The following is an 18,463-nucleotide window of genomic DNA, read 5'->3' on the forward strand; positions in this document are numbered from 1 at the left end:
TCCGATGATTCACTCCCCAAGTGAGCCGCAACGGGCTGGTGCGCGCCGATCCGATGCCTGGAACCTGGAACCTCTTCCGGGTCTCCCATGCGGGTGCAGTGTCCCAAAGCATTGGACCGTCCTCAACTGCTTTCCCAGGCCACAAGCAGGGAGCTGGATGGGAAGTGGAGCTGCCGGGATTAGAACCAACGCCCATATGGGATCCCGGGGCTTTCAAGGCGAGGACTTTAGCCGCTAGGCCATGCTGCCGGGCCCTCCAGCTGATTTCTTTTTTTTTTTTTTTTTTTTTTTTGCTTTATTTTTATTACAAAGTCAGATATACTGAGAGGAGGAGAGATAGAGAGGAAGTGGAGCTGCCGGGATTAGAACCAGCAGCCACATGGGATCAAGGCGAGGACCTTAGCCACTAAGCCACGCTGCCGAGCCCCCCTCCAGTTGATTTCTAACCCATTGCTCCGCTGCCTCTTGGGACTCAGCTTCCTGAATTGCCTCACTTCTTTCTCCCTCTCTGCTGCGGCCATCACATTCTAAGCTTCCTAAGGTTTGCTGAGTTATCCACCATTTCTTCCTCTGTTCTGTAGTTTATAAATATTTGCTGAAATGCATCTTTCATTTCTATTCTACATCTCTTTGTCTTCTTGTGGGTTTTTATTTATTTATTTTAAAGCTGTCATTTTACTAGAATCAAGGAGAGTAGAAAAGATCTGTCTCGCTTAACAAGATGTCCCTACCAGTTCTCAAAGTCCCATTTTTAAAAAAGATTTATTTATTTTTAATAGAAATGCGGATTTACAGAGAGAAGCAGGGCCAGCAAGATAACCTAGTGGCTAAAGTCTTCAACCTGCATGCGCCAAGATCCCATATGGATGCTGGTTTGTTTCCCAGCTGCTCCACTTCCCTTCCAGCTCCTTGCGTGTGTGGCCTGGGAAAGCAGTAGAAGACAGCCCAAAGCCTCAGGACCTGCACCAGTGTGGGAGACCCAAAAGAGGCTCCTGAATTCAGGTCAGCTTAGTTCCTGCTGTTGCGGCCACTTGCTGAGTGAACCAATGGATAGAAGATCTTTCTCTTTGTTTCTTTTTTTCTCTGTAAATTTAACTTTTCAATAAAAATAAGTAAATAAATCTAAAAAAAAAAAAAGGTAGAATAGTGTGTCCCTGAGTGAAATTTCAGCAGACTATTCTGAAATGTCTTTTAAAAATATAACAGCTTGGAGCCACTGTGGATGCTGCAGGTTAAGCCACTGCCTGCAATTACAGTTCTGCAATTAGCTTCCTGCTAAAGTGCAGGGGAAAAAATTGAAGATGATGCAAACACTTGAGGTCCTACCACCCACGTGGGACACCCAGAAGGAGTTCCTGGCTGTGCAGCCACCTGGGGGCTGGACAAACTCTCTTTTTCTGTCTTTATCACTCTGTCTCTCAGATAAATAAAACTTGAAAATGCTTCATTGAAATAAAATTCACATTCTGTACAGTTCACTAATTTAAACCGTATAATTCAATGGTAGAGTTGTGCAACCATCACTGTCAATTTCAGAACATCTTTATTATACCAAAACTTCATTAGTCCTTCACCAGTTTTCCGCCACCTGCCCCCAAAACCTCCTTGCAGCCAATAATATAACTCTGTACATTTACCCTTTCAAAACATTATTTTCAAAATATATATTTATTTGAAAGTCTGAGTAACACATAGGTAAGAACAGGGAGGGAGAAAGGGAGAGAAGGAGAGAAAGAGAGATAGAATTTTCCATCTGCTGGTTTACTTCCCAAAAGTCAAAACAGCCAGGGCTGGACCAAGCCAAAAGCCAAAGCAAGGAACTCCATCCTGGTCTCCCACTTGGGCCCCTTCCAATGCCTTCCCAGGCACATTAGTAGGAAGTTGGATTGAAGCACAGTGGCCAGGACTCAGTTAGCGCTCTAGTACAGTATGCTGGTGTCACAAGCACATCTCAACCCATCGCACTGCAATGTCAACCCCTGTTCTGAACATTTAAAACAAAAGGAAAGTAAAAAAACAACAACAAAAGGAGCCATTCAGGGTGTGATCTTCTGTGACCAGCTTCTTTCTTTTATACATTCAGATTATCCACAGAGACATTTTTTAAGTACTCCATTACCTATATTAGCTAAGCATAGAATCTTGTTCTTATGAATATATCATATTATATGTATGCATTTATCAGGAATATTTGGGTCATTTCAATTTTTTCATTCTCTTAAATAATGCTGTATGCACATTTGTGTGCAAGGTTTTGTATAGGCATGCCTTCATTTCCCTCAGATATGGATCTAGGAGTGGGATTGCTGGGCTTTGTGATAACTCCATGTCTAACCTTTTGCAAAATTGCTCAACTGCTTCCCAAAGTGGTTGCACCATTTTATATTCCTACTAGCAATGCATGAAGGCTCCAGTCTATCCACACCCTCACCAATACTTATTTTTTGATGCAAGCCACCCTAGTGGATACAAAGTGGGAATCTCATCGTGGTTTGTTTTCCTGGTGGCTAATTTACCTGATGACACTGAGCCTTTTTTCATGTGCTTTCTGGTCAATTTTGTAAATCCTTTGGGCAAATTTCTGTGCAAACTGCCCATTAAGTTTATATTTGCTTGTTTAAAAAAGATTTATTTATCTGAAAGGGAAACACACTCATATACAGACACACACACAGAGGGAAGGAGAGAGGGAGGAAAAGAGAGAGAAGAAACCCTTTCATTTTCTGGCTTAGGGCTAGCCCGGGCTGAAGCCAGAAGCCAGAAGCCAGAGCCAGGTACTCCAACCCAGTATCCCAGGTGGAAGCTGGGGCCCAGACTGCAGCCATCTTCTGAGCCTCTCAGTGCACATCAGCAGAAAGCTGAATCACAAGTGAAACAGCTGAGGTTAACAGGATGGCTAAGACCTGGACTGAGATCCCAGCACGTTTCAGTCCAGCCCAACCCCAGCCATCACAGGCATTTGAGAAAGGAACCACAAGATGGGAGTTCTCTGTCTCTATCCTTGAAAAAGTATTTTGGTGTAAAAATATGTTGGTAATCCTTGCATATTCAAAGTTTCTGCCACTCTGAGTTGTTTTCATTAATTGTCATGATGGTGTCTTTTATAACATGAACATTTTGATTATCTTCCTTCATGGCCATACCTTTGGTGTTACATCTAAAAACTTATTGCTTCATCTGGTACCGCAACAGAGGACAGAGGACAGAACAAACCGATCAACTACCCCAGCCATGTGTTGGCAGTGAATACTTGGGCAAACGGAGACTCTTAAGATGGACTGTGTCAGCCAGTGGATTCTAGAGAGATTTCATTGTGCTTGGAATGGCGAGACTGGCAGCAATTTAGAAATGTTGAACTATCAAAACCACTTGAGTGGTGCCCTTGGAGCATGCCCCACATCAGGGACCCTGGGATGGGTAGAAGGCTGGGTGGGGCTTCTCCCTTTATCTCCTCCCTTCCCCCAAATACAGAAAAAAAAAAAAAGAATGTGGAAACAATGGTCTTACCCACTTTCCTGTAGCCCTTGGCCCTTTGTGCCCTACTAAACTATGTAAAGATTAGCAAAATAAAATAATTTAAAAAAAAAAAACTTAACGCTTAATCTGAGGTTGTTACAGGCATTTGGGAAGTGAGCCAGCAGATCGAAGGTATCTACCTCTTCGCCTTTCAAATGAAATGGAAAAAAAACCACGCAGTAATTCTTCAGTTATTTGCCTTCAATCCTGAGATTTAATTATATAAACAAAGCATCAAAAATAAGCAAGAAGCTAAATAAAGTCTTTAAATTGGATAATGTTTATTTATTTAACTTTCACAATATTTATTCCTTTTCTCAAGCTAAGAGCCCAAATCACACAATTGTACTCATCCTAGCCTAAGTACAGCAACATATTTACTGTATTCTAAGATTTGCACTTGGTTTTGAGGCCAGACAATATTAACACAATCTCAAAAGAGAGCCATGTCCTCATATACAGCCTAATTGTCCATGACATCAAGGACATAACATCATCTATTAAGTATCGATTTAAGATGCAATTACCTTGAGGAAAGAATCAGACAAATCCAAAACATAGGCTATTTCTACATACCAAATGTCTTGTACTCTTCAAAAAAATCAGGACAATGAAAAATACGAGGGAGGATTATGCTATAGTAAGAGACTAGAGCCACAAACAATAAAAGCAATGTGTGCTTCTCAAGCCAGCTGTGGGGTTCCCGAGCAGTTTAGATTTTGGGATTATGCACCCTCATGTGTAATCCTGGTTCTGCAATGTTACACGTAAATTTGAGAAGTAAGTTTATTTGTGGGTTTTTTGGTTGTTATTATTGTTACCAGTTTCCTTCTTTCTTTTTAAAAAGATGTATCTGATCTATGTGAAAGGCAATGTCACAGAGAGGGGGTGAAGGAGAAACAAAGACATCTTCCATTTGCTGGCTCACTCCCCAAAATGGTCATTGTAGCCAGGGATGAGCCAGACCAAAGCCAAGAGTTGGGTTCATGTCCAGTAGTTCCACTTCAGATTTAGTCCCTACTTCTGGCCTAAAAAAGAAAAAAAGTGTAAGATGGTCTAAACGTTTGGAGCCAGATAAAACCTCTGGCTTTGGCCTGGCCCAGCTCTGGCCACTGTGGCTACCTGGGGAATGAACCAGTGGATGGAAGATCTGTCTCACCCTCTGTGCAATTCTTTCAAATACATAAATCTTAAAATTAAAAAAAAATGTACTCACAGAAAGACAGCACTGTGCCAGGCACTGGGGCACTTTTGACTAATCGAATGGATGCCTCACTGCACTCTGGGGAGCCAGTGGTAGAGCAGGTTAATCTGCCACCTACGACACTCATAGTTACGAACTGTGGGTTCAAGCCTGAAGGATTGCCAAAGCAGGTGAAGGAATGTTCCTCAGAGGCCCTTATCCATCCTAACCTCTCTAACTACAGAAGTTTTCTGTTTTTTTTTTAAATCATTTTTATGTATTGTGATTTAAGATAAAACTAAATTTTCAGAAAATACTTGATGTCTTTAGAAATGGTTGAAAACCACTGTTCTAACAGAAGAAGAAATGAAAACTTCCTGGCAGCTACTGCTACTACTAATACTAAAGTAACTGGGGGAGTTACGGTGCAATTTTGTCAAAGGCAGAGTTATAGCACTGGCCCCATGATCTAATTTTTATTCTAGTTACCATATGTGTAACAGAAATCACAATCTAGTTCTCACCTCTCAAAAATGATGAAATGTTTTCTATGATAATTTTAACATCATCTACCCAATAAGTATTTGCCATGTGTAACAAACACAGTGTTGTTTTTTTTAACTCCAAGGTAAAGAACACCTTGAGTGTCAGCAGCGAAGTATCCAGAAATGTGACTCGTTGAGTCTTACGGTATGACTGACAAATGGCTAAAAAGAAAAGAAAAAAAGAAAAAAGGTAGGGACGCCACAGTTAGGGAACACAATCGGTTTAAACGGAGGGGATGAGTACCAAATAGCTACTGCCGAATGGCTGCACAGATTAATGCTATCCTCACAACCCTCAGACGTTACGGCCACACATGTCCACAGCACAGCACTCTCGAATGGCCGGGCCAGATGTGAAACTGAGCTAGCCTGATTTCAAAGCCGAGGTTCTGACTTGGGGCAGGTGCATACACAGAAGAGACGTGCAGAGACCAGAGGCTTCCGGAGGGGTTAGCGTGACAGCTCGCTCGTTCACCTCACCCGAGGACCACTTGCGAAGGGTGTGGCGCGGACGCACGACCTCAACGTGCGTACATCCATCCCAGCTCCTGCCCCTGAATGGGCGTCGCGACAACCACCCGGTGAGCCAAGATCTCGGGTTCGCTCCCCACCCTCCTGGCTGGCCCGTCCGGCACATTCCACGCCTCCTCGTGGCCGACCCGGCGTCTTCCACCTGTCTGCGCCTTTTGGAGACCGTTAGACAGCGCCCTTGATTCACGCCGCACCTCTGGGAGACGGCCCCGGCTTCCGCCACTCCCGCCGCCATTTAACTTGCCCCAAAGCCCCTACCAGCACACGCAGCCTGGGAAAGACGTGCGTGCTCCACACCCGTGACCGCGCAGCTGCGGCGCGGGCCGCGGGCGGGGCCTCGGCTCTCCTCCGTTGATTAGTGGCGCTCACAGCTGCCAGTCACGAGCCTTCTCCGTTCTGTCCCACCCCTTCCGCGCAGGCGGTCGGCTAAATGACGGGCGGGGAGCGGCAGCGACTTCCGGCTGGGGGAAGAAAGTTAGGGCGGAGGTGGGGCTGCGAAGGAGGAAGAGGGAGAGCTGGGCGGCGGCGGCGGCTGTAGGTTGCACGACGGTGGCGGCAGTCCCCAAGGCCGACGATGGACAGCCAGGGCAGGAAGGTGGTGGTGTGCGACAACGGCACCGGGGTAAGCGCCAGGCGAGGAGGCCGCGGCGGCCACAGGCCCGGGCGGCGATGCTCGGGGGGTCTCGCGGCCTCTGGCGCTGGACGTCTGGGGCCCTCGCGGCCGGCCACGGACACTGCGGCTGCGGGGAACGAGCGGACCGGGCGCTGGGCTCTCCCGGCGGCCCTTCGGGGCGGGGCGGCGGGCGAGCTCCCACCTGCTGCCCGCGGGGGGCCGGCTCCGCAGCCTGGCTGGAGGACGGGGCCGGGGGGCGAGAGGCCGGGGTCGTGTGCTCGGAGCGAGGGGGCTGCAGCCCCCAGGGTCGCGGCTGTGCGGAATGGAGAAACACCTTAGAGGCCTTCCTCTTCCTGTATGGTGGAAGATGCGGAACGCGAGGCAGGAAATGGGCTGAGAGCAGAAAAGGGAAGCGCTGTCAAGCCAGGGGCCACGGCCCTTCCTCAGTGCTGGGGGCCCGCGTTGGTGGGTTTGCTGTTTCTTTTTGGGAAAGAGGTGGCGGCTGAATGAAGCGTGTATGTTCTCCGTGCTGGTAGCTTGGTCCAGGTGCAGCCCTGCAGAGACCAGCATGTTCCATTGGATGACCCCTCCAGCCCTAATGTTAGTTCCATTGACCGAGGGGGAAGTTGATCAGTGTTGGTGGTCTCCGACCCCGTTTTCCTCCCTTAGGTTGAGAATACAGATAATGATAGTCTTCAAATATTGCAAGGTACTGACTTAGAAACCATTTAAAAATGAGAAACATTTAACACAAATGCATTTTGAACTTGGGTAAGGTCGGCAAACGAGGAGAGAAAACGTGTGAGTGCAGTTTTTATGAGTTCTGTAGTGATTTCTGGAGCTATTTTCCTGCTGGAACGTTTTTTTGTATGTGTGATTTTTTTTTTCTCCCCTCCCTTCCATAAATGTGACATAGGACTTAAGAAAGATTTTATTCAAACTTTAGTTTGGAAATTGTTGAGGGGAAAAAGAAAAGCTGATGTTCATTATCCTAACTGCCACTGTCCTTGATTGAACTCAGCAGATTTATAACAAGCAGTAATTATATTGGCTTCATCTGAACTAAATACTCCAGGACTTAATATTACAGTAAAAATCCATAGAGAGCACTTTATTTTTTTATTTAAAAAGATTCATTATTTGAAAGAGTTAGAAATATCTTCCTACAGCTGATGCTCACAACAGCCAGAGCTGAGCCAGCCCAGAGCCAGGAGCTTCTTCCGGGTCTCCGTTGTGGGTGCAGGGTCCCAAGGGTTTGGGCCATCCTCTGCTACTTTTCCAGGCCACAAGGAGGGAGCTGGATGGGAAGTGGAGGAGCTGGGACACCCACCAGAGTCCCTAAGGGATGCCAGTAGCAGTGTCGCCCACTGCAGCGCTGCTCCGTCCCCAGAGGACACTTTGCAAAGGGAGCAGGTGCACTGCCATAGAAATGTACTGTAGACAGTTTTACTGTTAATTTGCAGACAGGCTTATGATTCTGCTTCTGTGTGTGTTCTTCATCAGAAGACACTTATCTGTCCACAAACTTGTGCCGGTGTGTAGAAGTTTTGTGGGAACCGTTGTAAATGGTCCTTATGAGTCAAGGATGAGGGAGTGAAATAAGGGAGGACTTCACAACCTTTCAGAATTACTGGGAAAATGTTTTGATTTTTAACAGACCTTGTGTTGCTATTCTGTATTTAAACTAAGTCATCTACAAACATGTCAGTTTTGTAGTTAAAACTCAGTTAAAGGTACTTTTAGAAAAATATTAGCCTGATTTTATTTTAGGAAAATGTAAAACTAGAAATTGGTTTAAAATACTCTGTGACCGTCAACTTTATTTAGAAACCCAAATCGGTTACATTTGTGTGAATTCCTGCCCTGAGTGATTCTAGGTACAGAATCTGTTATGTATTTGTAGTATATGACAGTTTTCCATGTTAGAATAGGAATGATAACTATAGCTAGTTTTTATGCAACTATTTTTAGGTTACATTTAAAAGCTGAATGTAGGGCACAGCGCAGTGGCCTAGCGGCTAACGTCCTCACCTTGAACTTGCCAGGATCCCATATGGGTGCCGGTTCTAATCCCGGCAGCCCTGCTTCCCCTCCAGCTAAAGCTTTGGAACCCTGCACCCGCAGGGGAGACCCGGAGGAGACCCCTCCTCCTGGCTTCGGATCAGCTGAGCTCCAGCTGTTGCATCCGCTTGGGGAGTGAATTAAATGGATGAAGGATCTTCTCTCCTCCTTTCTGTAAATCTAATAAAAATAAAATAAATCTTTAGAAAAAAAAGCTTTTTTAAAAAGATTTATTTATTTTTATTACAAAGTCAGATATACAGAGAGGAGGAGAGACAGAGAGGAAGATCTTCCGTCCGAAGATTCACTCCCCAAGTGACCATTGCAGTGGCCAGTGCTGCGCCGAATCTAAGCCGGGAACCAGGAACCTCTTCCAGGTCTCCCATGTGGGTGCAGGGTCCCAAGGCTTTGGGCCGTCCTCAGCTGCTTTCCCAGGCCACAAGCAGGGAGCTGGATGGGAAGTGGAGCTGCAGGGATTAGAACCAGCACCCATATGGGATACCTGCGCGTTCAAGACGAGGACTTTAGCTGCTAGGCCATGGCGCCAGGCCCAGAAAAAAAAACTTGATTGTGTTTTATTGATTAGTTTTGTATCTAGTTCTTAATTTTTTTTTAAGATTTATTTATTTTGTTACAAAGTCAGATATACAGAGAGGAGGAGAGACAGAGAGGAAGATCTTTTGTCCAATGATTCACTCCCCAAGTGAGCTGCCACGGCCGGAACTGTGCCGATCTGAAGCCAGGAACCTGGAACCTCTGCCAGGTCTCCCATGTGAGTATAAGGTCCCAAGGCTTTGGGCCGTCCTTGACTGCTTTCCCATGCCACAAGTAGGGAGCTGGATGGGAAGTGGAGCTGCCGGGATTAGAGGGATTAGAACCGGCGCCCATATGGGATCCCGGTGCGTTCAAGGCGAGGACCTTAGCCGCTAGGCCATGGCACCGGTTGTTTAAGTCAAAAGATGAGTGACTATGGCATAAATAAAATAAGTTAATCCAAAAATGTGTGTGTTTGGTGTTACACTTCTGATTAGATTTTTGTCCAGTTTTCCTGTAGACGTGTTTGACTTCAACTAAGCAGTTCTGATAGAACATGGGAGTCAAGGGGGGCATTTGGTGCAGTGGTCAGACCATTGTGTGGCTAATATCCTAGTGCCTGGGTTCAGGTCTTGGCTGTGCTGATAGCAGTTCTGCTGGTGTGTGCCTGGGGAGGCAGTGGGTCACGGCTCTAGTAATTGGGTCCTTTCCACCCGTGTGGGACCTGGATTGATTTCCCAGCTCCTGGCTTTTATCTGGTCCAGACCTACAAGTTGTGGGATTTGGGGGAGTGAAGTTGTGGATAGGAAGTCTTCCCTTCTGAATCAGGTATATAAACTTAAAAAAAAAAAAAGTGAATATTATAGCAAGAATACTGTGGTGTTTCTGAAAATTTAGAGAACTAGAAACCTATCATATAAGATACATATATGTGTGTGTGTGTGTGTGTGTATAAACATGTATTTACTTTTATTGGAAAGATTTTTAGAGTGAAGGAGAGACAGATCTTCCATCTGATGATTTACTCCCCAAGTGGCTGCGACAGCTGAAGCTGAGCTGATCCAAAACCAGGAGCTTCTTCTGGGTCTCCCTCGCTGGTGCAGGATCCCAAGGCTCTGGGCTGTCCTTGACTGCTTTCCTAGACCACAGGCAGGGAGCTGGATGGGAAGCGGATGGGAGTTGGATGGGAAGCAGGATTAGACTCGGCATCCATATGGGATCCCAAGGGATGCAGGCGAGGATTTTAGTCACTAGGCCACCGTGCCGGGCTCTTCAGTTTTATTTTTAAAAGTCGATGGAAGGAGTAGTCACCTTAAAGTGTTTCTGTGTGCTCCTTAAACATTTTAGGGTTTAAAATTGTAGGCAATTTGAGAAGGGTTGGTTGGTTTGTTTACCCTTCTTGGAAGCGCCAATCTGAATGCTCACTTGCCAGGTGTAGGGCCCACTCCACTTCCTCCCTATCATACTGGCTATGCCTCATAACAGCCTAAACCTGCCCTGAAAGATAGCGCCATTAGAAGTGACCACATAGATGAAAAGATGGAGACTGGTGAAGCCCCAAGTTTAGGTCCCTTTCAAGAGGTGGACCAAGGCCTTTGGTGCTGTATGCCATGCTGCCAAACACAACCAACAATAGGACTTCCCTAGTGCTTTGTATTTCATGGGCACAGTGCTGAACAAGGTCAAGTTTAAAAAGCAGCTTACAGTGCTAGAATAATTCTATTCCCATATATAGTTCACTTCTGTTAGTGATTTTTAGGCGCAAAGATTTGAATTGTTACTATGCAATTAAGTTAATGTATCAATGCCATCAGATAAAATCAGTAAAAGAAACATACAAATTTAAGTAAGCCCAACTTACCTTTGGAAGAACAGATGTATGTAGGCTCTTCCTTTTTGCTTGCAGGAACAGTGTGTTGTTCATGTTCTTAGCGTTTGATGACTCAGTGGGAAGTAAGAGAGCCAGTTTAAACCACAGTGCTATGAAAAGGAAACTATATATGGTAAAATCTATTTCTTAAGCACAATGTTACTGCACGCAAGAAGAACTAAATCACCGAGTTTTAAAATGATTATCATGGGAGAGGAATTTCAAGGATAAAATACCTGATACGTAACCTAGAATATTTTCCTTGTTATTTGTTACATCATGGTGTAGATTAAAAAAAAAAAAAACTTGTGTTTTTTTTTCTTGCAAGAAATGTGTGGTCTATTCTATACTCTTGAAAATTGAATATATTTTATTATAATCATCCTTGCTTTTACATTTGAAATAATGCAAAATAGGTGGTTTTTGCTGTTTTGAGAGCACTATAGGAATGCTATTAATGAATTCTTTGACAACTTCTGCATATAGTAAGCTGCTTAGGTAGAATAAGTTTAAGTGTTTGATCTATTTAGCTTGAATTAAAGCCCAATTTTCACTTTTAAGATTTACCTATTTAAAATATTTTAAGAGTGAGAGTGGGAGAGACAGATCTCTGTCAACTATTTTATTTCCTAAATGCTTCCAAAAGCAGGGGTTGGGTCAGACTGATGCCAGGAACTAGGAATTCCATTTGGGTCATCAGCATAGGTAACAAGGGCTCAAATGCTTTGGCCATCTTCTGCTGCTTTCCTCAGGAATTAGCAGGGAGCTGGAGTGCTGGGAAGTGCAGTGCTGGACTCTGATATGGGATTCTGATGTCACAAGCAGTGGATAAACCTGCTGTACCAGAATGCTGGCCTGAAGAATTTTCTTTCTTTTTTTTTTTTTTTTTTTTTGTAAAGCAGTGACAGTGAGCTTATAGTTTCAGGGAGTTCAGTTGCCAAATAAGAATTTTAAGTGAACTGCCCATCTGTACGACTGTATTTAAAAAACATTGAGGAATGTGATTATTTACTGCTTTGCTGGCTGTGTGTTTCCAGTGTGTGCAGCTATGGGCAACATGACAGGCACAGCAGTCTTTTTATTATTTTACTTTTATTGTAAAGGGAGAGTTAGAGGAAAGGAAAGATAACTCTCCCACCCATTGGTTCACTGCCTAAATAGCTGTAACAGCCAAAGCTGAGCTCGTCCGAGCCGGGAGCTGCGTCTGTGTCTCCCACATGAGCAGAGTCCCAAAGGCTTGGGCATCCTCCACTGCTTTCCCCGGCATGGAGTTTGATCAGAAGTGGAGCAACTGGGACATGAACTGACGCCTGTAGGGGCTGCTGGCACTACAGCTGGAGGATGAGCTTGTTACACCACTGTGCCTGCCCCAAGACAAAGTCTTAACAGTCTCCTCCCAATTTCAACTTCTTTTAGGATGCTCATTTCAGAAAATTATATTACATTTAGTATGCTGAAGTGACCATTATAGACTTGCATCTTCTCTGTTCTGTAATTTTTTTAAAAAGTTGATTTATCTGTTTGAAAGGCAAAATCTCAGACACACATACGCACAAAGGGAGGGAGAATGGAGATAGGGAAAAGACTAAGAACAGTACCTGGTACAATGGCTCAATTGGCTAATTCTCCCCCTTGTAAGCACCAGGATCCCATATGGGTTCCAGTTAGTGTCCTGGCTGCTGCACTTCCCATCCAGTTCCCTGCTTTTGGAAAGCAGTGGAGGTTGGCCTAAGGCTTTGGGTCCCTACACCCGAACTTATTTTAGCATTTCTTTGGGGGTGGGAAATAGATTCTGGTTCTGTATCCTAGTTCTCATCAGATGAGGAAGTAGCTACAAAGGAGTAGGTTGTTTGTGCACGTACCAGGATAACATATTAACATATTCGAAGATCAGCTAGTCAGAGTTTCTACAATATTACATTCTTAGGTGAGTAGCCTGCTCCTGAAAAATGCCCTTGCTGTGATGGCTCTGTGCTGAATTAGTTCTGGGTGATGTGGGTTTGGGCACAGGCACATCTCAGTGTCTGTTTTATGATGGTTCTACAGTGTAAACTTGAACTGACAGGATATGATTCCAGATGGCACTAAGAATAGGAAACTTCCTCATTTCAGACAGATTTTTCAGAAAATGTTTAATTTTTTTAAATCATTACTTAAACATAATTGAAAAAGCTTTGTTTATGAAAGATGAGGTTAGGTTCTGGATGGTAGAATGTTTTAGGTAATTTATAATTCAGTGTGGTTCATTGGTGCAGATGTTAGGTACAGCAGTTAAGATGAAATGGATTGGGCCCGGCGCCATGGCCTAGCGGGTAAAGTCCTCGCCTTGAAAGCCTTGGAATCCCATATGGGCGCCGGTTCTAATCCCGGCAGCTCCACTTCCCATCCAGCTCCCTGCTTGTGGCCTGGGAAAGCAGTCAAGGACGGCCCAAAGCCTTGGGACACTGCACCCGCGTGGGAGACCTGGAAGAGGTTCCAGGTTCCTGGCTTTGGATCGGCGCGCACCGGCCCATTGCGGCTCACTTGGGGAGTGAATCACTGGACGGAAGATCTTCCTCTCTGTCTCTCCTCCTCTCTGTATATCTGACTTTGTAATAAAATGAATAAATCTTTAAAAAAAAAAAAGATGAAATGGATCAGCAGAAAGAAAACCTTCACCTTTAACATAATTTTTTTCAATTAAAAATAAGTAGTTCATCAGCATCATTTTCAGTGAGATTGCAGGGATATTTGAATATTAAAATAACCAAGTTTTTATGTTTTGAAGGATTTGTTAAGACAATACCTGTACAATAGTAGCTTTCTGTCAAGGACTATGTTAATATGTTGTGCCCTTGTCTTTTATTGCATCTATACATTGTTTTGATCCTTAATTCTTCCAAAAACAGGTGCTACCTGGAGCTGTAGAATATTGGGGTTTTTAATGAGTATTAAATGTATCCATGGGCATTTAGAGGCACATTTTCACAGATACCATATACCTGAAATGCCCAAATTCCTTATGGAATGATGTAATATTTCATATAAACTACACATATTGGCCTGTATACTTTAAATCATCCCTAGATTATAATAATACCTTGTAATGTATTATAAATGAAGTGTATTGTTTAAGGAATTGTGACAAAATATGTATATTTTAGTACAGACAGAATTCCCTTTTTTCTAATAGTTTGAGCCATGGTTAGTTGCACCTATGGATGTAAAGCCTGTGAGAACAAAGGACTTATTGTGGGTTTTTTTTTTTTTTAATTTTTTAAAAAAGATTTATTTATTTTTATTGGAAAGTCAGAGGAGAGACAGATCTTCTGTTCTCTGGTTCACTCCCCAAGTGGCCAAAACAGCCACAACTGAGCTGATTGGAAGCCAGGAGCTTATTCCGAGTCTCCTACTCAGGATCAGGGTCCCAAGGCTTTGGGCCGTCCTCTACTGCTTGCTTCCTTCCATCCTTCCTCCCTTCCTTATTTTCTTTCTTTTAACGAAAAAGAATAAATGCCTGGAGCTGGACCAGGAGGAAACCAGGAGCTGAGAGGTCAAGCAAGGTCCCCTACAGGGGTGGCAAGGATCTAAACACATTGTCTGCTACCTCCCAGGGTGTGTATTAGCAGGGAGCTGGATCATAGCTGGAACTAGGACTCACTTAGGCACTGTGACCTGAACTACAAGTATCCCAAGTGACACCTAATTGCCATGCCAAATGCCTGCAGTGTTTTTTTTTTTTTTTAGATTTATTTATTCATTTTTATTTTTATTGGAAAGTCATTTATGTAGAGCAACAGAGAGAGGAAGATCTTCCAATGGCTGATTCACTCCCCAAGTGGCTGCAACGGCCAGAGCTGAACTGATCTGAGGCCAGGAGCTTTCTCCAGTCTTCCCATCTGAGTGCAGGTTCCCAAGGTTTTGGGTGTCCTCTACTGCTTTTCCAGGCCACAGGCAGGGAGCTGGATGGGAAGCAGGGCCACCAGGTTTATTACTGGTGCCCATATGGGATCCCAGTGCTTGCCAGACGAGTACTTTAGCCGCTAGGCCACTGCATTGGGCCCCCTCCTTTTTTTTTGTTTGATTAATACAGAGAGAGAGCTCCTCAATTTAATGATTTATTCCCCAAAATGCCTTAGCAACAAGGGCTGGGACAGACAGAAGCTAGGAGCTAGAAATTCAAATTGGGTCTCCTTGCAGGTAGCAGGGACCTACCTACTTGATTCATCGCCACTGCTTCCCAGGGTGCTTATCAGCAGGAAGCCAAGAGTCCAAAGTAGAGTCAAGACTTGAACCCAGGCACTCCAGTGTGGGATGTGTATGTAAATTACTGCATCAAACACCTGTTCCTGCCTCTGTATTTTAAAATAATTGGATGTTTTAATAATTATCCACTATTTATTACATCCTGGGTACCAGACAATGTTCTAGGCACTTGGAATTCATCAGTAAGCGAAAAAATCCTGTGTTTTTTTTTTCTTTAAGATTTTATTTATTTTCATTGGAAAGACAAATTTACAGAGAAAGGAGAGACAAGAGATCTTCCACCTGCTGGTTCATTCCCCAAGTGGCTCCAAAAGCTAGAACTGAACCATCTGAAGCCAGGAGCTAGGAACTTCTTGGTCTCCCATGTGGGTATAGGGTCCAAGGCCTTGGGCCGTCCTCCACTGCTTTTTTGCAAGGGTGGATAAAGACTTGTTAAGGATAGACTTTCAGATTTTCTCATACAACTTCCCCTACCCACCGTGAAGCTTTCTGTCATCTCTTCCATGTAATACTTGATCTTAATGGGCCAGCACAAAGATTCTATTAGCTAATCCTTTCCATTCGAGCTCCAGGATCCCATATGGGCACCAGTTTGTGTCCTGGCTGCACCATTTCTCATCCGATTTCCTGCTTATGGCCTGGGAAAGCAGTAGAGGTTGGTCCAAAGTCTTGCACCCCCATGAGAGACCAGGAGGAAGCTTCTGGCTTCAGATCGGATCAACTGCACTCTAGCCATTGCTGCCACTGGGGAGTGAATCAATGGTGGAAAAGCTTTGTCTTTTCTCTCACCTTCTCTCCATAAATATGATCTTTCCAAGAAAATAAATAAATAAAATTTTAAAATAGCTGCCCCTTGGTATGTCTGCATCAGAGTGCCATTTTGAGTCCTGGCTCCTCCTCTGCTTTTGATTCAGCTTCCTGCTAATGTTTTCGGGAAGGCCTGCAGGTAATCATCCCTACTACCAATATGGGAGACCTGGGTTGAGACTCCTGCCTTGCCTGGCCTAACCCTGGGCATTTCATTGCAAGCATTTCAGCGTGGGGGCGTGCTCTGTCTGCCTGTCAAATAAATAAACAAGGCAAATAATTTTATATAGCAAGTAGTCTAAAATAATGTTAGTTTTCCTGTAATGCTAGTTCACATGGCATTTGTTTTTCCCATTTTGGATCATGTGATTGCTTAAGTGCAGTTGCTCAGCATGAAAGAAAACCTTCTTTAAAATTGACACTAAAGCCCTATTCATTTTCTGATATCCCTTTTTAAATTAAATTGTTTTTTTTTTTTTAAGATTTATTCATTTTATTACAGCCAGATATACAGAGAGGAGGAGAGACAGAGAGGAAGATCTTCCATCCGATGATTCACTCCCCAAGTGAGCTGCAACGGGCCGATGCGCGCCGATCTGAAGCCGGGAACCTGGAACCTCTTCTGGGTCTCCCACGCGGGTGCAGGGTCCCAATGCATTGGGCCGTCCTCAACTGCTTTCCCAGGCCACAAGCAGGGAGCTGGATGGGAAGTGGAGCTGCCGGGATTAGAACCGGCGCCCATATGGGATCCTGAGGCTTTCAAGGCAAGGACTTTAGCCGCTAGGCCATGCCGCCGGGCCCAAATTGTTTTAATTTTAACAGAATTTTATTCATTATTTGGAAGGCAGAGTTACAGAGAGAGCATAGTACCACGAGAGAGATGTTCAGCCCACTGGTTCACTACCCAAACGGTTGTAATATCTGGATTTGGGCCATTTGGAACCAGAAGCTTCTTCCCAGTCTCTTTTGTGGATACAAGGGCCCAAGGACTTTGGCTTTGTTTTGCTTCTTTCCCAGATGCATTAGCAGGGAACAGAATTGGAAGTGGAGCAGCTGGGACTTGAACTGCAACCCATTAGGAATCCTAGTATTGCAGGAGGCCTTTTTACCTGCTATAACCATCGTGTCAGCCCTGTCTTTTAAAAAATACTTAGCATTGTTGAATGAATTTGTCCTTTACCCACATACTGCTTAGTGACCTAGTCATTGAATTCCAGCTGAACAGCTCAGGTTAGTTTGTTCTTTTGTGACTTTCCTATTTAGGGGGGATTAGACACTAAAACAGTTAACAAAAATAAATATGGACTGTAGAAATAGTAAGTAGAAGGGGGTGATGAATAGAGGGGGTGACAGTTTATAATGTTGTATAAGCAACAAATATTTTTCTGATCCTAGTTTTAAATGGGTATTGTATATACCTTGACACTAACTTTGTGGTTTTTTTTTTTACTGTTTCCTTCCAGTTTGTGAAGTGTGGATATGCAGGCTCTAATTTTCCAGAACACATCTTCCCAGCTTTGGTTGGAAGACCTATTATCAGATCAACCACCAAAGTGGGAAACATTGAAATCAAGGTAATATTTTACTTATTTATTGACAGATGACTGTAAAAACCCAGGAACTATTGTTTGAATTAGATAGCATTAAAAGTGATGCCATGAAAAGCAAAGGGGAAAGCAGAATTTCCCAAAGACATAAAAATCAAAGTTAATTTCATCTAATTTTGTTTATATGTGTGTTGATTTTTTTTTTACATTGATGTGGAACTGTATTAGTGACATGAAGTCCTACTATATAATTTTTAAAAGATATCAGGCTGGTATTTTTGTTCTTTAATGCCGTATATTTGTCTTAGTGTCTCTTTGGGATCTTGAATTTTTTTCTTTCTGTGCTTTCATGGTTTGATCCCCTGACTTTTTATAACTAGTCAGGAAAACATAGGATGTAAGTCATTGATTCTCCTTTTCACTAATGTAATGACTGGTTTCTTCTTACTACTATTACTTTATTTATTTTGAAAGGTAGAGTTAGAGAGGGAGAAGCAGAAAGAGAATCTTCCATCTGTTGGTACACTTCCCAAGTGGCCTCAATGGCCAGGGCTGGGCCAGACACAAGCTGGGAGCAACAGCATTATCTGGATCTCCCACCAAGGGTGCAGGGTCGTCGTCCTCTGCTTTCCCAGTTGATTATCAAGGAGCTGGATCAGAAGTGGAGCAGCTGAGAGTCAAACTGGTGCCCATATGGGATGTTGGTGTTGCAGTCAGTGGCATTACCCACTATGCCACAGTGGCATAATGTGCTGGAGAAACCATGCAAGTCTTTATTTGGCTTTACATTGTTTATTTATGGTAAAGAGAAAGAATAAAAACTGGTTATTGCCTGCTCACTGTACATAGATTGAGAGACTACATTAAGGGTAACATTTCCCTCCATACTGAAGAGATCAGAAATTACATTATTTAAGAAGAAAGAACATTCAAAAGAACAATGAGTAACAGTTGACTTTCAGTTCTTCAGTTACCAAGTTATATAGCATATAAATAGAATTTAGCGGCTCT

General features: G+C 43.8%; 1 protein-coding gene across 2 annotated transcripts in view; it reads left to right on the plus strand.

The window, feature by feature from the left end:
- The first annotated feature begins 6,234 nt into the window (after positions 1-6,234).
- Positions 6,235-18,463, plus strand: part of ACTR2 (actin related protein 2) — a 50,431-nt gene continuing 38,202 nt past the window's right edge. Inside the window, exons 1-2 of one of the 2 annotated variants that reach the window (XM_058667889.1) lie at positions 6,235-6,397; positions 17,369-17,479. In XM_058667889.1, the coding sequence (XP_058523872.1) occupies positions 6,350-6,397; positions 17,369-17,479 (159 nt within the window). In that variant the 5' untranslated portion in view covers positions 6,235-6,349. The remainder of the gene's footprint in view (positions 6,398-17,368; positions 17,480-18,463) is intronic. The other variant, XM_058667890.1, reaches the window with a different exon arrangement.

Source organism: Ochotona princeps, chromosome 8 (genome assembly GCF_030435755.1).
Source record: "Ochotona princeps isolate mOchPri1 chromosome 8, mOchPri1.hap1, whole genome shotgun sequence".
Lineage (NCBI taxonomy): Eukaryota > Metazoa > Chordata > Mammalia > Lagomorpha > Ochotonidae > Ochotona > Ochotona princeps.